General features: G+C 39.3%; 1 protein-coding gene across 7 annotated transcripts in view; it reads right to left on the reverse strand.

The window, feature by feature from the left end:
• Nucleotides 1–22,258, reverse strand: part of PRDM5 (PR/SET domain 5) — a 152,648-nt gene that overhangs the window by 40,981 nt on the left and 89,409 nt on the right. For all 7 annotated transcript variants that reach the window (XM_032762538.2, XM_032762539.2, XM_032762543.2 and 4 more), the window contains 2 exons: nucleotides 20,960–21,053; nucleotides 120–205 (listed from right to left, as the gene is read on the reverse strand). In XM_032762538.2, coding sequence (XP_032618429.1) covers nucleotides 120–205; nucleotides 20,960–21,053 — 180 coding nt within the window. The remainder of the gene's footprint in view (nucleotides 1–119; nucleotides 206–20,959; nucleotides 21,054–22,258) is intronic.

A 22,258-nucleotide genomic window follows, 5' to 3' on the forward strand; every position in this document is an offset into this window, starting at 1 on the left:
TATTACTGGCACGCGAAACCTTAAATTAGAGTGAATAAATGCAGACTCGGCACACCGCTTCTGAAAGGTTGCTGACCCCTGTTCTTAAGTAACAATTAAAGCAAGTGGGCCATGCTTACCCTTGTATGGGTGCGAATGTGCATCTTTAGTCCATCATTCTTGCTGAAAGCCTTGTCACAGTAAGGACACTGGTAAGGGCGCTCACCTGAAAATAAGATAAGCATCAGAGTCAACAAATGCAGACAGAGGAAAGAAACTATTGCCTCAGTACATCAAGCAGCACAGCATGGTTGTGTGTCAAACATTTTTCTGTTCTAGTGTTCATGTTCAGTTCAAACAGAGAGGAAAGATCTGAGCATTAGGGAAACTACATACAAAGAACAAAAGATCTGTTTGGACAGCATGCAAGGTTGGATAAAAGTATCACTTTCAGCTGCTTGATTTTGTCATAAAATATGAATACATGCAGAAAGAGATTTAAAAAAGCTGTTTGGTGACAACTGTGCTAGGATGAATTCTATTGTGGCTAGCACATGGTCACTTTTATGGTTAGTCACTAACTGTTCTCAAAGTACAGTACATTTCCCTCACTTCACATCTATTCATCATTAGAACCATTTGAGTGTCACAAGCCAATTTAATTACAAAACCCACTTTGGTTCATTTGTTGCATTTAACAAACAGGATGGCAGCAAGATCTGCCCTATGGGAGGCATAGCAGCTTCTGTGAGGTGCCCAATGACCTCAGTGGGAGTAGAGAGCACTCAACACCTCACAAGAAGCCTGCTGTACCTCACAGGATTGGACACTTAAATTGATGTAAATCAGGATAGTTTCTGCTGACTTCAGTGAAGTCACTCTGAATTTATACCATGTAACTCAGAGGTTGGGCCATTCAGATCCACTCAGTAGAGTTTTCTGTAGCAATTCTATAATTTAAAACTAATGATAAATTTTACAATTTCTTATGTAAATTTTTCTTTGAGTATTTTAGGCAATGTCCTGGAATAAGACTCCAGCACCTAAGCTAATTGCACACAAAAGGCTTATCAACAAAATCAGATTGCTTCCATCACCAAACCTATTTTTCAACAAGCTAATCTATGCTAACTAATTTTCCAACTAAATGGAATCTATTCCAGCTAATCACATTGCTGCCTGGAGAACACTCCTTTATGTGCAGATACAACGAACCCCTTTCAGCCAATCTAGGAAAACTCAGTTGGTCATAAAAAAAGTCTTTACATGCATGCAGAACTTTGACAGGTTCCAAGCACTATATAAACATTAACTGACCTTCACAGCAACCCTGCATGGTAAGTAAATAAGTAAGATTCGCTCCATTTTAAATATGGGAAAACTCTGGACAAGTTGCAATGATGTGCCCAAGGCCACAGAGCGAGTGAAGGGACGGTACAGCTAACTATGGGGACATTCATTCTGACTTGGAGCGAGGCAGACCTCCCCCACCCTGTTTCCAGTTTTCATTTCATTGTTTGAGGTGCTTATCCTTGAGTGCTTGACAGAAAGATGTTGGATGTTTTGTTCCATATGAACAAAAACTTGAGGAATTGCAAAAGTGTGCATTGGAGCCAGCCTAGAGAAATAGTTTTTTAAAGTGACACACTTTGATTACATTACAGCTGACCCACTGGGTTTCACTGCTGCACGTATAGCCTTCTTGGAGCCTTGGCCTTTAACAGGCTGGCCCATTCTTTAATGCCTGTGGGGAAAGATCCCACCTAAATGAAAAAAACAACAGAAATAAAGGCAATGGAGTACTTGTGAAATGCAAACACTCCCCTTTCCTCCACCCTGCCTTATCTTATTAAGTACAAATGTATGGACTTGGCAAAGTATTTTTTAACAAGGCTGCTGTGTGATTCTGTGTGTTCTGAATTAGAAGTTTCACATCTGTTTGAAACATGACACTATCTCTCATGACCCCTGATGTCCCTAATTTATGCCATGAGCCTTCGAACTCTGTAGGAGCCGCTGGTGCTCAAACATTTAATTAATTCAGCTGACATTTTTATGTTTTAAAGCTTTTGTATTTGAAGGTAAAGTCTGCAGAGTTCTGTAAGCAGAGGAGTGCTGACAGCTAAGTGCTACCCCCTATTCTTCTGACAGAGGAAGACTTTTGCTTACAGGGACAGCTTAGAGCTGGTCTGAAATCTATTAATACTGTCCTTCACAAATATATCCTGTTGTTTATGGTTCTTGATAAATAGATGTTTAACAGCTTTCAGCGGATGCCAGTAGAGGGCAACACTGTAACTTTGTATCAACATGTACCTGATAAAGCCTGCCTATGATCAGTCATCACATAATGTAAATTTGCACCTTACAACTCTTTGGTATGCAGCTCAGAATTCCTATCTACTTTTTACCATTCAACAGACATGGAGACTGTGGGTTGATGGGGCGACAAGTCATTGTGGCCTCAGGTTTTACTGAATTATACAAGTGTCTTTTCAACCATAACTATATCATCAGTGATGACTGATAAAACATCTTTAGTAAGATCCTAACTCATTTTATACTTATTCTTATTTTTATTGTTTCTTTACCAGTTAAATTTTCTAAAACATTTCACATATGCACCCAAAATATGCTCGTATGTGAGCAATTGGCCCTTTTAGGCATGCAAACTGGCAACGTAGTTACCCAGTCTATTTACAAGCATCCCTCTCCCACATATATCCCTAGGGTTCTGCAGGATTAACGATGGGTCCTGTTCAAGCCAAATTTGAATCTGCAACTATAGAAACTTTAGTACAACCCAAAAATCCTAACCTCTTTGTAACTGACCCAAAAATGAGTGTGTGTATGTATATGTGTGTGTGTGGGGAATGAAAAAGTCTTATGTCAGCTTTTAAAATTATTACATGCTTCCCCCCCGCCCCCCTTGAATAAATGAAACCCGAGTTGGATTTCAAGAGTTGGGATGTATACAATCCTCAATATACCTGGCCAAAATTTCCCTTTCTCACTTTGGACTATATTGTGCTACCCTTATTTACATCAGTGAGTGATCACCTGCTCACAAAAGAATCCCAATAGTGAATTTCTTAATGAGACTGAGTGAACAGGGGCTTTCTAATGTGTGTGCAGATTGCACAATAAAGCCCATTTTTGGCCCTACTGGCTAAATTTCAAGTTGTCCTAAAAGAGAAAAACACCTTTGTTCCAAAGCATATTCAAAAATAATAAAAATTATATATTTCTGTGTGTTCCTGTTAAGCTTTTGCCCAGAGGGTGTATTTCATACTGGAATATATCTTAAGTCTTGAAATGAGAGGTTCTCTCATTCTAAGAAAGTTAAGAAGTATTGGAGATTAAATCAGGAGCAGCCAGTACTATATAATAAATGCTGTTGGGGAGGTGACATTATCCATCTGTGCTTTGGGATTTGTCTGTGATCAACCAAAAACCACCAAAAGTCAAATGTAAACATTGAAATTCCAAGCCTTGCTTCAGATCAATTCAGCCACAATAAATACTTGGGGATTTACAGGTGTAAACCTTCTCTGATCAGGAAGGGAATCGATCTGTTGTGTTGGTGGAAGAGATTAAAAATAAGATGAATAATGTTAAGAAATGAAAATCTTCAGTAACTCATGTTTGTCCAGATCTTGCATATCCACCTCTTTTCTCCTCTCCCTACCAAAAAAAAGTTACCAACCTTAAAAAGAAATAAAGATGAATAACGTAGCATGGTTTTTGTACAGCACACTCAGTTCCTTTTTTAGATATACCACTAATAAGACTGGTATTGAGACACTGTGTAAATATGCAGGTCATCTCACCGCATTGAGAAAAATCTCCTGGGTAGAATCTTTAGACTAAAAGATTTTAGCATCAACATTAACCATTCTACTCTAAGTTCCGAGATAGGCAGTAAAAAATAAAACATTTTTCAGGATCAGAACGTTGGAGATGGACTAATTTGTGATCTTGTCTATGGTAGCGTCATTGTTCTTTGCAGTAAACAACAAATTAAAATACTGATCTCTCTTGAAAAATGAAAGATCTTAATTTAATTATTTTATGTGTAACATAGAAGGATGAGGTGTTGGCAAAAATCCTTCCCATCCCCTAATATTTAGCTAATAAAATATCATTTCAGATACATATAATTTAAAAAACGTCTACAACACAGGCCAATTTTTAACAAAAAAAACTTGCAACGCCCTTATGCCTATAATCCTCATAAGAGCTGGTCTGATTTTTTTTTCTGCCGACAGCTGCGGCCCTGCTAGTAAGTCCCATGTGAGCAATATCTGAACATTGCTGAAGGTTTCCTACATTCAGTATTCACCAGACATAGTTTCTATATCTGACCATACTACATTTGCTAACATCCTCAAACAACATACCCAAAATAATTTTATAAATGCAAATGATATCTGGCACCCATAATAATCAACTAAATAAAAAAACAGCAGCTGTCTTACTAAAAAGAGCACAACAAACTTGAGTGACATAAACGTAGTAAATGCTGCAGCTATCCCTCTAGTTACATTTCACTGACTGTCATATCTCCATTGTTTAAAGTCAAACTGTTCAACAAATTACTTAAATTTCCTCTGACAAAACCCATCAGATGCCTCAGAGAAGCCACACTAGAATTTGGAATTAATTCAAAGTCTAGACTAGGAGTCGGCAACCTTCAGCACATGGCCCAACAGGGTAATCCACTGGCGCCGTGAGACATTTTGTTTACGTTGACCATCCGCAGACACGGCCTGCCGCAGCTCCCAGTGACCGTGGCTTGCCACTCCTGGCCCATGGGAGCTGTGGGAAGCGGCGGCCGCAGCCTGAAGACAATCAACCTAAACAAAAATGTCTCGCGGCCCGCCAGCAGGTTATCCTGATGGGCTGCATGCCGAAGGTTGCTGATCCCAGGTCTAGACATACTATTTCAAGTTTTTATTTAAATAAAACTAAACTTTCAATTTAATAAAAATAAATTTAATCCTAATACAGAATCAAACAAAAACTACTACATGATAGAAAATGATATGGAGTTTTATGAAAAGTAAGGTGTCATGATTAAATTTCCACATATTACTTTAAAAATGTGTATGTATTTAAAGACCTAGCCACTTCAATTTGAGATCATTCACAATATGTACTGGACACTAATACAGCTTAAAAACTAAATTTATTTAGATTCCACCACTCTTATTCACATCCTCTAGGACCTTACCCTATAAACAGTTCCTCTGATTTAATCAGACCACTTGTGGAGTAAGGAACTACAACATGAGTTAGGTATCAGAATCTGGCCCCAACTTCTCATATCTTCTGGAACTATAGAAAAGTCATTTTCCTACCAATGAGTTCAGCAGCTATGGTCAAATGTCTTGAGCCTGATGATGCAGCAGGATTTTGACAAGGGACTAAAATGTGTCCTACTTGGTGGTACCTCCCTACTTATTTTGCTGTCACTGTAATAAATCATAGTTCCCCAAATTGACTCTCATTTTTAAAAATCTAGGGGAAAACTGGATATAAAAATCATTAGAATAATATTTTGTTAGAAGTTACTAATTATTAAACAACCACTTGTGTAAGACTAAACAAATGATCATTTAAAAAAAAAAAAATTACAGTAATGTCTAGCGCAGAGGTCTCCAATCTGTGGGACTCGCCCCCCTTAAGGGGGCAAGGAGGAACGTTTGTGGGGGGGAGGGCACAGCTGCTGCCTAGGCCAGCCCCCACCAGGGGGTGGAAGGTGGGGAAGGAGTGCCACTCAGCTCTGCTCCTGGCCCCAACTGCTGGTCCCACGCCTGGGAGCCCTGCTCTCGGCCACTGGCCCTGCGCCCGGGGGCCGTGGCTGCCAGTCTTGGCTGCTCCCACTCCCAGCTGGCCCAGCCTCCTTACCCCTGTCCACACATCCTCACTCCTGGAGCCGCGGCCTGGGAGGGGAGGCACGGACAGGGGTAAGGAGGAGGCACGAGGTAAAAAGTTTGGGGACCACTGGTCTAAAGGTCTCTATTGAGATCAGGACAGTTTATAAACACATAATAGGAGAGAGTCCCACCCTGAAGAGCTTACAATCTAATTAGACAAGACAAAAAGTGGAAAGGGAAACAGGCATAGAGACAAGAGCCACAAATGTGGCATCTATTTGAAGAACTACTGTATATACGATGAAGCAGTCTTATGAGGATCCTCATTCACTTAGGTTTGGCAAAAAATATTTTAAATAATTTCAATGGATAATAATATTTATTTTAAAGCGTTTTTTCAATGTTTATTTCATTTTTTTAAAAAATGTTCACGGTGCTAAATTTTGGGTTGTAAGAATTTTTTAAATTTTTATCTATTTAAATTTTCAGTTGTGGGAAACTAGGGGTGGGGATCAGACAATTATTTAATGTCAGCAGACACTGAGATTCAAAAAGTTAAAGTTTATACCTGGTAAAGCACAAATTTCCCACATTATAGGTCAAAATATGCAAAGCAAATATCCTTAAAATCAAACTCTAGATCTCAAGCAGTATTGTTCTTACTTTGCCTACCTGTAAATTTCAATCATGATCAATGGAAATATTTTGTATGTGTGTGTACACAGTGAAATCAATGTCTACTGACATTTATCAATAAAAATCAAATACTTCCAAGCCTAATTACATTGCACTGGCATTCATTTTGTTTAATTTCTCTTAAAAAAATTAATATCCATCCACGAGATACCTCTAATGGTTAATGTGTAGCTTTTCTCTCACTGATAGGTGATTCTTCGTTACAATTATTAGTGTTATGAGTGGTTCATCTAGCCTTGTATCATTCTATCTGATTTACTGGAGTTGCTTTATTTTAGTTAATTTAGAATTTGACAGAGTTAGAGCACCAATGTATCAGATAGTATGTTTAAAAGTATATGAACCCTGGTTCAGTTGAAGATTTTGCACAGTGGGTCAACTGAAGTTAGAAGTAGCCTTTCCACTGATTCCAGTGAGCACTGGATCAGGCCCAATGTGCTTAATTTAAAATCAAATTTGTTTTTTTTAAATGACCTTGCAGAAAATTATTTTTAAGGAGCCAATCCTGCTGAGTGTTGAGGATGCTCAGAACCTTCATAAGGCACTTAGCATCTTGTAGGATCAACTCATATACATGCAATGAACTTGTCTTATAAAGATTACTAAAGACTCTATATAAGGGGCATTTCAAGTGTATTATTTTTAAAAGGTGATTTTCAAAGGGACTTTGTTGAACTGCAGCTCTGAAATTCCCTGGGTTTAAATACCTGATTTGAGAGCAGCCTAAAGCTGATTAGAGTTCAAAAATAAAATAAAAAATCCATCACCACACAATTCTGGTGGAATGGAGACAATTCTCCTGGGGAGCAGTGGTTAAGCAACAGGGACATCTGGATCACATATGCAACACCCCCTAGCAGGTGATCAATAGGGCAGGCCAGAAAGGGAGTTGTAAGAGCCCCTTTTAGTCAGAGATAATGTGGGGTGATGACAGCATTCAATAGCAAGTTGAGATGGGCAAAAGGTTAAAAGATAGAACAAAATTATAATCTGTGGCATATGCTTAGAATTTTATCTGTTCTGGAGTGCCTCACTCTTTACACATATACCTTATGCTGCTACTGTTCCACACCTTGAGCTTCCACTAAAGTAGATAGGAGTTTTGTGTTCATAAGAATACTGAGCATTAATTTGATTATTATTTTATAATCAGAGGGAGAGAGAAAGAGAGAAAAATCCACAACAGTCACTAAGAAATGATTCACTGTCTACTGAAATCAACAGGACAGCTCCCATTGACTTTAACAAGAAATACTGGGAACAAAAATCACCACACAGGTGGATTATCTTGTGAAGATTAAATACGTAATATTGGTTTCTCTAGCACTTTTTCAACTTCCAAATACATTAAAATAATACTCAGTTAAGTATTTACTTCTAAGTGCAAAATGATTTATTGACTCAGAGAAGACAAAAATCTCATTGCAAATAAGGTGCAATTTCCATTTCCCCAATTTTACAGTTATGGGGTCAAATTTTCAAACGTGCCTGTGTGTGGCTTAGGTAAATAAGGCACTTTTGAAATTGTTACCACTGGATACTAGTAAGGCCAAACTGAGTAATACCAAATGGGTCAGTATTCAAGCAGTGATCTTGGCCAAACACTGTAGCTAACTGTTCTGTATACGAACTCGACAATTAGGCTCAATGGATAAAGCAGACGATAAATAAGAGGTGTTTTTACCCTTTCCCTTCCCAAATATTTTGCTCATTTGATTTAACATCAATCATTTAAATGTACCAGTGGATGTTCAGGGCTTCAGAAGGGATAAACGAAAACATTTAGTAATAGCTTAAAAATTTCTCTCATGTCAAAAGCCAAGCTATTTTATAACGGTTTGAAAGATACAATACAGGTTTTTCAATATTTCTGGTTTCCAATTGGGACCAGAACCAGAAAAGCCAAAATTCTTGTGCAATTATATACCCTGAACTTAGCTGGATATGAGAGGTGGGGTTATATTCCTTCACTGGGGTGAGAGAAGAGATCTTGCATTGAGACATAATGATTCCATTACAAGCCAAAAATGGAGAAAAGGTCTTCAGCTGTGGTTCATTAAGAGGTGTTTCTTGGGCTGGAGGTTTCTTGTTGAAAGGACCTATACTTCCTACATTCTAATCAGGATTCTAACTGGACATGATCTGAACACAAGTGGCCAAGTATTTCTGTATTTTGTTTTTGCTCCCCTGATTATAAAAACAGAACCTTTTTGTTTGTGGATGTTCCCTAGCCAAGAGGCAACACTTGTATATCCTCAGCTACAAGAGAGAACGATAACTGCTTTTCTGTGACTCAACCAAATGTGTTTCCTACTCTCAAGTAAAAGTAGAACTACCAAAAGAGAAATCCTGAAAAAATGTTCTTTCCAAAAAAGAAAAGAAATCAGGTTGTTTTAACCAGAACTTTTAGTATTTTTTCCTTTTTATGTGCTCAGCCATCTCTTATTCTTGGGCATTAGAGCGACAATAGAGAAAGTCTGTTCTTGGAGATTTCTAGTTTAATTCTGCAGGCTGAAGAGGTCTGAAGTCTCTAGATTAGTTTCAGATAAGCATCCAACCAGGATGGACCATCAAAAGCTTCGTCATATGGTAGGAGTTTTGTTTGTTTGTTTGTTTTAAAAGTCAAAGGCTAATCAGAAATTACAGTTCTGCAAAAGTCAATAAGTTATTTGAATTGTTGCAATAAAGGAAGAAGCAAATTGTTAATCAGACACAGAACATTACTAGTTTTATAATCAAATTCATAATTTTAGCCATAACTCTACCAAACATTACCATTACTTAAAAGAATGAGAACAGCTCAAGTTTGATTCTTTTCACTTATCAGTGGACTGGAATGATTCTGCTTCCCCAAGAAAGGAGCATTAAAATCTATGACCTCAGTGAACCCAGTGCTGGTATTCTTTTAAACTATACACATTAATCAAACTATTAGGTGTGTAACTCATTTGATCTAAAGAAGTTTCTTGCATTCAAGAAAACTGTTCTTTCTAAGAATATATCTTTCTCATCCACTAGTCGTAGACAACAAGAAGCTGACAGTTTCATGAGACTTTACAGGTATTTTTGAAGATATAACTCTTGCATGGAGATAAATAGAATAATGATGTATAAGCTGAAAGGTTTAAGAATGCAGAGCCGTTAGCTCTGGGTCTTGATCTCTTTTTTTAATCTATTGGTTTAAAAAAAGAAAGTGTATCTACAAGTTATTGAACAGAGACAACCTATTTAAAAAGACATTTGGAAGCTGTTCATGGACAAGATACTTTTGCATAAAGGTACTGATATGCAGAGCCAATTCTGCTCTTAATTATATCTGTGCAATTCATATTAACAAGTTGCATAATATAAGAGCAGAATTTGGCCCTCAATTTTTAAACACAGTTGGTTTCATGCGAAGGGGAAAATATCTTCAAATATGATTTTCTAAAAGTATGAAAAGAACTTCAAAAGACTGCCAAAAATTTATTAAATATAGAAAAGAAAAACAATGGAAGAAAAACCTTGATATTTTGGCAGTTAAGATGTAGAATCAAGGTTCTAGTTGATTTTGTCATTTTAATGCAACTTTAGTATTATCTGTAATTTATCTACTCTGAATTAGAGCTAAAGGAATTCTTTCAACATTATTTCAAGAATTAAAAGCTAGCTTATTGCACAGAGTGTGGCAATATATAGGAAAGCTACACTGTATGCTATGGATTAATTTAAAAAGATATAACATTAAAGAAATAAATATGTTGGGACAACATTTAGGGCCTGAACCAAAGTAAATTCTTTGGGAGTCCTTCTATTGACTTAATTGAGCTTTTGCATTAGGCTCCTTGGCTAAAAGTGGGGGGAAACAGAGAAAAAAATCAAGTCTATTCCTGTATGCTTAACTCATCATCACACGCATGAATATCTTCAAGAATCTGATGTGCAAGATCATTGATTGTCCATCACCAGCCCCCAAGCCCTGTTTACTGGAACTGGTAAAGAATGGAATGACTTTACACTCAGCACATCCTTGCTACTACGCACTGAAAAACAGCAGCTGTAAAAATAAACTCATCACACACCAAACTGTGATGCACAACTTCAAATACGGTATCCTAAGAGTTTCTATTCTTTATTTAGATGGCATAATCAATTAGGAGACCAGCCACACAATTATTTTTTTTAAATATGAGACAGTGATTTATTATCACATTTAAATAACTGTGTGTAAAGGTAGATGTAAGAAAGCACAAACAACAGCCGGTATCTGTTAGCACTGAAAGTTGGTTGAAACTTTAGGCAAATAATTAACCTCCTGGCCCAGAGCTTTAAACCCCCCAAAAGCAGTTCATAGAATTTCTTTCACAATTTATGAACAATCAGTGGAATTTATGTCACAGTCAGAGGATTCTTTTGCTGAATTAACCCCAGCTCCCTCTGACCCTGAGAAGCCATAACCAACAGGATATAGCAGGGAGAGAATGTGCTATAGTGTTTCGGCTGACCTACAGAGTGCTGTCTCTGTCATTCCAGGGCTGGAAACCCAGATGATGAATTACAGAGCAATATGCCAGGCTCAGACCCAAACATCCACCTTCTTATACACATGTGCACACAGACGGCTTCACTCACCCCAAACTGGCAGTTACAGCTGAAAGGGCAAGTACTGTTAGGCCTCATTTACGGAGGCCTATTCTAAGATAAAAGGGAACAGAAAATTGCTTATTGAGGGAGCGTGCACACATCTGCGAGTAACACCATTTGAGAACATGCGCCATGTATTAAACAACAGTGAAGAGGTTTGCTTTAATATTTTAGAGATGGGTTACAGTGCTTGGGAACGATACTTTGTAAAGAAGGCTCTTTCAAACTGTGGCTCATGGTGAGATTGCAAATTGGGTCAAGGTGGGTCACAATAGGTCATATAAAATAAATTAAATATAGCATATGATAATACTGGATCCATATCATAAGACTTGTAATGGTATGCCACTTTCAGGCCAACGTAGTGTTGTAACATGAGCATCCCATGTAGGAGTTCAGTGTGGATTAGTGCAGGATGCTAGAGCCCCTACTAATAAAAGAAAATTAATCTGAGCCCGTGTGTGCCTGCATTTATCTCATACAAAACAGGACAAGCCCCGCTGAACATAGTTATATAAAACATGAATCACCGGTACCCATGCTGAGAGAACATGACAACCCACGTCACTGAATTGGGACACCAGCCACATCAGCTGTAATCACTAAGGCCTGAGGGCATTTCTGAGTCATTCACAACTCTGATGTTCAGTCTTTGTCAAAACTCGGCCCTGGCTGGGGGGGAGATATGACCCAGGAAGATGGACTGTTTCATTCAGAGCTCAGAACGAAATGAGATATGCAGAAATGTGATGACAAACATAGGAGGGTATAATTTTGAATTGATTTCATTTAAAACCACAGTGTTTAGTGAATGCCAACAGCATGAAGTCTTCAGAATTATTGCAACATTTAGAAACCATGGCTTCATGTTTAATACGCAGCCAAGGTCTCTTACTGCTCAGAAAAATCTCCTAAAAAACTGTGTCAGGTTTCTCCCAGAGCAGTTCAAAGTAATGAACTTTATTATTAAAGGCCATGATGACAGGGATTACCTTCACTGGCAACTCATATTTCCCTTTGCAGCGATGTAGCCCCTCAGAAGGTGAAGCACTACTTTGACCCTTTCAATTAACTGGAGAAGTACAGATTGTCCACAATGAACAGCACAATGAATCTCCTCTTTTTGACAACTTCAATAATTCATCTTGGTAGCACACATGGTCTAGTATCAGGGGGTAGCCGTGTTAGTCTGTATCCATAAAAGCAACATGGAGTCCGGTAGCACCTTAAAGACTAACAGATTTATTTGGGCATAAGCTTTCGTGGGTAAAAAACCACTTCTTCAGAAGACAGAATACGTCTTCTTCAGAAGAAGTGTTTTTTTACACACAAAACCTTATGCCCAAATAAATCTGTCAGTCTTTAAGGTGCCACCAGACTCCTTGTTTTTACACATGGTCTAAACTTTGCTGACAGCTTTGGTTACCAGGGCAAGCTGAACTCTTCTCTCAATGCAAGATGGTGTAAAAGCATTCACCAGAAAACTTGGCAATCAGTTTAACCAACTGCATAACACTGAAGTTATCCCCTTTTATTTCAAATTTCACTAGGGTAACTGAAGAATTAGTCAGGAACCTAAAGGAACGCATAAAATCAGTGTCTGAAGAAACTTTGTATCTAGCTGTCTATTTCTGTAGATTTAGTAATATATATCTGGTGAATCATAGAGAGGAAAGACGCGAATCACAAACACCATGCAAAATATTAATGACTTGGTAGCAATAATTAGTCTATTGCAAACAAACAGACAGTTCTTAACCATGACAAGGTACTGCAAGTGACTTAAAGTATGTCTACACTACAGAATGAGGTTGATTTTATAGAAGTCGATTTTTAGAAATCGATTTTATACAGTTGATTGCATATGTCCACGCTAAGCGCATTAAGTTGGTGGAGTGTGTCCTCATTACCGTGGCTAGCATCGATTTACGGAGTGGTGCACTGTGGGTAGCTGTCCCACAGTTCCCGCAGTCTGCCCATTGGAATTCTGGGTTAAGCTCCCAATGTCTGATGGGGCAAAAACATTATTGTGGGTGGTTTTGGGTACATGACATCACTCTCCCCTTTTTCCCCCACTCCGTGAAAGCAACGGCAGACAATTGTTTTGTGCCAGACACCAGGGTGATTAGAAGAGCACAGCAAGGCATGCTGTGCATTAGAGAGACTTTGAAAACCAGCTTCTTGACTGGTCAGGCTGTGGTGTGACAGTTGTGTGTTGCTTCTTGATGCAAACCCACCCCCTTTGTTGATTTTAATTCCCTGTAAGGCAACCACCCTCTTCCCTTCAAAATAAAGTAACTATTGTTTTGAAACCATGCAGTCTCTCTTTATTAATTTAAAAAAAAAAATAAATAAAAGAGATAATGGACAAGGTAGCCTGGGTGGGGTGGGGGAGGAGGGAAGGACAAGGCCACATTGTAGCCACACTAAAAAAAAATCAAATTGTTTGAATGAGAGCCTTTTGTCGCTTGGGCCATCCTCTGGTAGTGGAGTGGCTGGGTGCCTGGTGCCTCCCTCCCCATGTTCCTGGGCATCCGGATGAGGAGGCTATGGAACATTAGGAGGAGGGTAGGCGGTTATACAGAGGATGCAGCGGGAGTCTGTGCTCGTTGGCTTTTCTGCAGCTCCAACAGATGCTTCATCATGTATGTTTGCTCTCCGATTAGCCTCAGCATCGCGTCCTGCCTCCACTCTTTGTGCTCACTTAATTCTTTCCTGGCCTCTGTCATTGAATGCCTCCATGCATTAAGCTGTACCCTATCAGTGCGGAAGGACTGCATAAGCTCAGAAAACATGGCATCACGAGTGTGGTTTTTTTGCCTTCTAATCTGAGATAACCTCAGGGACGGAGATGATAGGGGGAGTGTAGAAACATTTTACACTCTACACTTCTTGGAGGACTGCATGATCAGCTGTGCTGCTGAGTTCGCCATGCTGACCAAACAGGAAATAAAATTCAAAAGTTCCCAGGGCTTTTCCTGTATACCTAGTTAGCGCATTGGAGTTCAAAGTGCTGTCCAGAACGGTCACAATGGAGCACTCTGGGATAGGTCCTGGAGGTCAATAATATTGATTTGTGTCCACACTACCACAAATTCAACCCAGAAAAGTTGATTTTAGCACTACTCCCCTCACCAGGGAGGAGTACAGAAATCGATTTTAAGAGCCCTTTAGGTGGACGGAATGGGTTGGTTGTGTGGACATTCATTTCTATATCAACCTAACACGACTAAATTCGACATAACCCCACAGTTTAGACCAGGCCGTTATCTTGTCATGTTCTGTGAAGGAGAAGTTTCCAGCTTTAGATACAAAAATCTTGAAAGTTCTCATCCCCTTTCTTTAATGGCAGCAATAATACTGAAGCATTTCAATTATCTATTGATCAAAGAATTACTTATGCCTGCATATTTCTCCAATATCTTGTGTAGATCATAATCTTTCAGCCAGGCTCATCCCTCACATTGAACTGTGAGTATACTTTTTTTTTTGGACTCTTTTATGATTCAAGTAAGCCTCCTAAAATGTGGTAGTTATTGTTTCTGGTGCAGTTATGGCTCCAAATTGTTGCTTTATCATAGTTCCCATTAGAAGTCTTGCAAGGACTGGGTTCATGAAACTCTCTCTCAAAATTTGAGAAATCCTGCTTGAAGGAGCCAAAGCATTAAGTGTCATGGATAATGCTGTACATGTAAATAGAATTTTTACTCTGACAGCTATAAAATCCCCCCTGTTCAAAAGAGATCTATTGTCTGATTTGAAAATAACTAACACCACTTTACACTTGAGAAATGAAGTCTAACATCTGTAGTTCATAGAAACAGGGAAGGTGTGGCATTCAAGAACAAACAATAGTCTACAACAGAAATTTTAAAAAGCATAATAGGATTGTGAGGAGAGAAAACTAAAGCACTTCATCTAAAAGATGGGGATGGAACATACAGATAATCTATGTTCCACAAAGATTAATTTTGATACCAAGCAAGGCAAATAATGATTTATGCAGCCATGCAGGTGAAAAGATTTTATGTTCAACAAACTGGGGAGTGGGAATCCAGAGTTTTTAATGAAGAACCAGAGTAATACATTGAAATTTCCTGAACACTGTGAGATTGTGGACAACAGTATTTCGGAAAAGCAGTAAATTACTCATAATTCTCATGTCCAGTATTCAAAAGTATAGGAAAACTAAGAAGTGAAAGAGTTCCTTATGGGATGGCAATGTGTGGAAGAAAAAATCTTTTTGGTTAAAAAAAAATCTTTTCTCTGAACTATACCAACTTTGCCATATTCCTAAAAAGGTTAACAGAGATAATAATCAGCCAACACTTGCCTAAGGAACATCTGGTGGAAGCAAACGAAAACAATTTTGTCCCTAAATAGAGTAGGCTGAAGAAAATCTGACACCGTACTAGTACAGCAACAAATCCAGACATATGGTGATCCACAAACAAAGCCACAAGCCCTATACTGACATGCAAATATATGTACAGAAAGTTTTGTAAGGGAGAGTGGTTCTGCTATGAACTCTATGTGAGGCCTACAGTTCGTTATAATGCTATTATGAAACAGAAATAAGGTATAAAGCCAACATATATTAGATCATGCCCATTTCCTTACTGGAGTTATATTTAATTATCTGTATTGTGAAAGCAGCCAAAGACACCAGTAAGGCTGGGATTCCATTTTGCTAGATGCTGCACAGTAACGCACAATCCCCCTCATCCCCCCAAAAATTCACGTTCCCCTCAAGGGTGAGGAGTTTAGTGTTTCCAGGAGAGGGCAGAGCCACCACAGGCTTCTTTCACCCACAGGCCATTTGCTCCAAGTTTTGGGAGGAGAGGGGGGAGGAGGGCAAGGAAAGGGGGTTGCTGCCCTTCACACCTCAGAGAGCACCTGAAGCTCCCATTGGTTGTAATGTTGTGGAAGAAACAGATATGGAGGACAGAAGAAGAAACACAGATAAACTAGGGGATAGAAGGAGGAAGTTGTGGATGAAAGTCTTGCAAAGACTTTGAGAAGTTGGGTTGTCAGAGACAGAACAAGCAGAAAAAGCAAGAGGAAAGGAGAGGTTGCACTGCAATTATTATTATGCCTGCCCTGCCCTTACTTTCCTTTTGTGTTTCTAGTTTGTTTTTTATTTTCTTTAGCTAAACTATATACAACTATTTCAGCAGAATTCTCTTTTTTACACCTGCTACGAGGGATAACTTTCACATTTATTAGAGAATAAAGAGCTGAAAATATAAATTAATTTCAACCTTTTAGCCAGTCCATAAAAGATTTTTGTCTGGCTACATGATCAGATGTGGGACCATTGAAATTACTAGTATCCTGCATTGGATGCATTTAGAACTGTAAACTGTATCACAAACCAAACAGCTTTTATCTTAACAGATAGCCATGATAGAGGGAAGTGATTAACACTTCTACTAAACATAGTAGAAAGCCAAGCGATACACATGCTGTTATCTTTCTGCTACCCAAATTTGTTTATGCAAAAGTGAACAGACTGTCACGGGAAGCCTATTTGTGAACAGCAGCTTTGCATGTCAAACTCAAACCTACATCCTTTCATGCTGGAAGCAAAACATCACTAAAACTTTCAGCTATGTGCCAATTCCTTGAATTGAATCTGTACTGTGTGGTAACTGAAATCCTCCAGTATGACTGATTTGTTTGTATAAATCTTGTGTACATTGAAAAAAATAATATGGTTTGGGTGCAATTATGTATACAAGATTATGTGACACACACACTGGGTATCAGGACATTATAACGAAAGAGACTTTGTGACAAAAACAACTTTGAGTAGCATTGGGTTTAGGAATGGAGTGTTTGGATCTGGATTAGATATAAGATATGGTTAGAATCTGAGGCTGGATCAAGACTCAGGTCTGAATTTGGATTTTATACTGTTGCAATTTTGCAAGTTTCTTGGGAGCTTTCAGACATATCAAAACTGGAACTAGGAAACAGGCCCCTTGTCATTCTGGATTCAACTCAGAAACCAAAAGACAGGGGTGAAGTTCAGATCTAGGGATTCAAACCCATACTTCATTATCTGAAATTTGAAAGGGTTCAGATTCGAGACCCTGCTGTTGGGATCTTTTCATTTATGAAGATTTAAAAATGTTCACAAGAAGATTTGTACCTTTCCATTTTCTCCCAGAGTCATTTGGGCCTGAGAGGAAGTATAGCTTCAGAATCACTCTATACTCCGGTTATTAGAGCATTCATCTGAGAGGTGGGAGACCCAGGATCCAGTCCCTCTGCTCCAATGACTATTTATTCAGAATCCAACAGCTTCACCAGGAGACCTTGAGGGAGCTATATACCAGAATATCCCACAGCCCAATGATTACAGCACTCACCTGAACAGATTCCAGTTCAAACTCCTTTTCCTCCTCAGGCGGAGAGGGGACTGTGATGGTGCCACCCATCAGGTTTTATGGAAATATACTTATGAATGTATGTGTGTGTGTGTGTGTGTATATAAAAACATAACTGGAATGCGTTTTATGCTACATATGCCATGTAACACATTTCTGTAAAGGTCATGGTCTACTGAATCTATTGATCTTATTTGTATGCATGTATCAGTTTTGTATTCGAAGCTATGAATACTGGCTGCATACTTGTTTGATTCTAAGTAGGCTGTAGTTAAGCAGTTGGTCAGCTTCCTGAGAAAAGATTATTCTCAGTAAGTGCCCAGTCAAGAAACACTTAAGCCAACAATGAACTTGGAGACACCAATCCACATCTGGGCTTTCCCAGGAATGGGGCTTGGCTGGTAAGGAACTCAGTCATGCATGGACATGTGACTTGCCCAGGTGACTCCAAAGCTCCATTTTGTAGCTGGACTTTGTATAGGAGTGAGGAGGGGGGTCTCCATCCACAAGAGAAAGTCTATTTAAGCCCAGAGGAGACCCCTCCATTGTGTCTTCAGCTGACGAAAAAGAGCCTCTGCACCCCCAAAGACACCTCAAAGAAACTGGAACGAAGGACAGTGACTGCAAGGGGTGAGAGTGATTGCTGGACCCAGACCAAAAGGAGATTAGTCTGTAAAGGGGAGCATTTTGGAACTGGCGAGGATTTTATCTGTATTCAGTTGGATTAGACATAGACTGGCGTGTTTTATTTTATTTTACTTGGTAATTCACTTTGTTCTGTCTGTCATTACTTGGAACCACTTAAATTAACTCAGAATATGTATTAATACATGGGGGGGAGGGAAACAGCTGTGCATCTCTGTCTATCAGTGTTATAGAGGGCAAACAATGAGTTTACGAATTTATTTGGGTTTAAGACCCCGTTGGGAGTGGGACATCTCAGTGTTAAAGACAAGAACACTTCTTAGGGCTGGTCTACACTAGGGGAGGGGATCGATCTAAGATACGCAACTTCAAGTATCTTAGATCGAATTACCTACCATCCTCACACCGTGGGATCGACGTCCGTGGCTCCCCCTGTCAACTCCGCTACCGCCGTTCACGTTGGTGGAGTTCTGGAGTTGACAGGAGCATGTTTGGGGATCGATTGCTACCCGCCGATACGGCGAGTAGTGAAGATGTAGCCTTAGATGCTTTCAGTTAAGCCTGCAGCTGTTGGGCAAGTAATTCAGACCCTGGGTCTGTGTTGGAGCAGACGGGCGTGTCTGGCTCAGCAAGACAGGGTGTTGGGGTCCCAGGCTGGCAGGGAAAGCAGGGGCAGAAGCAGTCTTGGCACATCAGGTAGCAGCTCCCAAGGGGGGGTTCTGTGATCTATCCCATTACTGGGACTTCAGCTGGTGGTCCCCTATATCTCAGCTGAGTACCCTACCCAGTGGGACCTGCCCCACACCAGCTGTTTTGTGTGAACTCACCCAAGGGGCCTGATCCAGTAGGTGCTCTCTGAGCATGCTTACTGGATTGAGTGCTGCACATGACTTAGGTGGAGGAATGCCTATCTTCCCCTGCTTTGTGAATTGCTCCTGGGCTTAGGCAGGAGATAGGTATCCAGGTACCTACAGGGAGGAAGCATGCTCAGAGGCAGAAACAGACTGCTAGGGAACTTTGAAAACTTAGGCATCAAGTGAGTTTAGGCACCTACAAGGTTCAGTGGGAGTTTTGTAAATTGCAGCAGTCGCAGAACAGGGACTTAGGTGCCTAGCTCCTTTTGTAAATTCAGGCCAAAGAGTCTTAAGAGTGACCCCCACACACTCTCCTAATGCAGCAAGTAAGACCTCCAAAAGGATCCGTCCACTTGTCCTTAAAAGACAGTCTTGGTAGATTTTAGAATTTGTCTGCAACACATGCCCCTCAATCCACAACACCTTCAAAGACAAGCTGAGGAAATTAAATGCAGAACGCTGCTAGACACTAAAAACCATGGACTGAACAGAGTCACTGGTTTTATGGCTCATGACAACAATTTGTAACATGTCCTACTGTCTGTTAACCCTTAACTGCCCACTTCATTTTAAGTGGTCTCCTATAGCATGTATGAACCCTTTATGCTTAGCACTCTGTCTTATCTTGTATTTAGCTCAGACACTCTGGTTACCTTCCCCAGACCTGAAGAAGAGCTCTGTGTAAGCCTGAAAGACACACTCAGGAATTAGGACCTGCAGCTGCACCTGCCCAGTTGTCAGGCAGACAATCACAGCTAGGCCACAGCAGAACCACCTGATTGGTTAAGGTAGTCAGGTGGCTCGCTCTTAAGCCCAGCAGCTGCAAGGACTAGTGGCTGCATAATCACACATTCACAGACTGTCTGCTTCCCTATGCTCACCTTACTCCAAGCTCTGCTCCAGCCTAGACCCTGCCGTGCAGCCACTCTTGTTCCAGTCTTGTCCCAGACTTGCTCCTGCCTCCCTTGACATGAGGTAATCTGACCCTTGCCCTGGTTCTGATTCTGTCTCAACCCTTGGCGCTGGCATTTGGATTCTGACTCAGTTTTGACCTTTGGCTCCAGTCACCATCTCTGACTCTATTTTGGCTTTGTGCTCAGACATTCGGACTCCGAGCCCTACACCTGATTCTTGCTCCAAGCACCAGACTGCCTATGAGCCAGCCTCCTGCCACCTTGTCCCTTCCACCAACAGAAGCTGATCCAACAAAATATATGCCCTCACCAAACTTGTCCCTTACACTAATATTCTGGCATGTGTGAAGCATCTCTCTGACTTCACCTCATCTTGTACTGCCCACAAAAACCAGAAATCACTAACATGGTGATATATTTATAGAATCAATTTTGCTTCCAAAGGTGAAAATAACAAAACTGACCATCTAATGTATATGTAATCAATTTTTAATCAATCTCATATTTGACAGACAGATATTCTTTACCATGGGAACTATGGTGATGTCTCAAAACACTAAGGGCCATATCCTGCTTGCCTTACTTATGGGAGTTGTTCCATTCAAGTCACTGGGACAGATCCTCAACTAGTGCAAACTGTTATAGCTCCACTGAAGTAATGTGGGACTACACAAACAAGGGTAGCAGGATTTGGCTCTAAATTAATCAGGCCAGAACAGCAGTCCAATTAGTAAGAAAAGTTCTTTCATGGACAAACATGGGTAATCAGAAAGACTAATGGGATTTTTGTAATTGTATGTTTGAAGTATGGTAGCTGTGGATCTTCAAGTTAATCAGGCAAAAGAGCACTAAGAATCTCAAAATGCTGTATTCAGTCACCTTGTGTGTAAAACAGTACTTAGATTGCAAAAAATATTTTTGTAATATAGTTATATGTCTAAACAATTAAGTTCTTTTTATCACATAAGCTACTGTACCTGTATGACTCCGAATATGAACTCTTAATGTTCCATTGCTTGCAAACTTCTGTCCACAATATGGGCAAATTTTCTCCTTTTCCCCTGTGTGTGTCTGGATGGGGAGGAAAGGAAACAAAAAGTTAAGAAAAGAAGATATTGCATAGCTTTAAAGAACTAGGATCCATAGAAGATTCAATATACTTGACATTGACCATTTTTCTTTTGTTTTTTCTCTATTGTATTTCTTTTCTTCCAAGCTTATATTTCCTTCCACAGTCATTACATATTTGATTCCACACCATCAAGCAGAGATTCTAAAGAATTAATCATGGATGTCCTTTTATTCCACAAAATTGCTAAAGTTTCTAAACTAATTAAACTAATCTCAATATTGATTGTAAAATAAACCTGTTTATCAAATCTAACTACAGTTTCATGGAGTTTATAATTACTTAAATAGTTTGGTTCATAAATGTTTGATTAATCTTTATGTGCTTTTGCAAATACCCAGTTGGGGGGTGAGGTATTTTCAATGCCAAATACTATTAATAGTACAAAACAGGAAACCGTGAATTGATTTCTTTAAGGTACCACTAACCTCAATAAAATGAACCCATTGCTTAAAAGTTTGTGTTTGTGTCTAGTCCTATTTTGTTACAAAATAGAATAGAGTTTGATTTGTCCTGCAGATAATTTTTTCTCTAGGAAAAAGAACTGGACTTGGTGTTACGAAATTTCATTTGGAGAAAAGGTGGGGGAACTTTCTCCACAACTTCTGGTTCTAACTGGCTTATAATAATGAGATCTAATTGTAACATAATTTGGAGTAGAGTTTAAATATAACTCAACTAACATGGACAGTCCTTCAACATACAAAACTCTAATTCACTTCAATACATATGGATTGCAAGACTGGACCCTATGTATTTAATGCATGATAAATATTAGACTCATTCATTTATGGAAAATTCTTTAAAATATTTTTGTGCATATTGTACTTTGATAAGGAATCTACTCAAGTGTATATTTCAGGGTATGCTTATGTTAACTGGCAGCTTTGGAAGAGAAAAAGTCTGTTGCAAGGGAAGAATTGCTATAAACCAATTATGAACATCTGTGGGCATAATTTCAAATTCTATACAATTATTTTCATATGTATCTCCATTTGCAAGACTGTGTTCTTGTGGTATTTCCGGTTTGAACCAAATGACGCAATGCTGGAGATCTTACAAAAATAAGACCTTCTTGCAAGACTCTCAGGAACCCTACAAAGTTGAGATAACCACCCAGACTGTTGGATACTTAGCATCTTTTGAG

This window comes from Chelonoidis abingdonii, chromosome 5 (assembly GCF_003597395.2).
Source record: "Chelonoidis abingdonii isolate Lonesome George chromosome 5, CheloAbing_2.0, whole genome shotgun sequence".
Classification (NCBI taxonomy): Eukaryota; Metazoa; Chordata; order Testudines; family Testudinidae; genus Chelonoidis; species Chelonoidis abingdonii.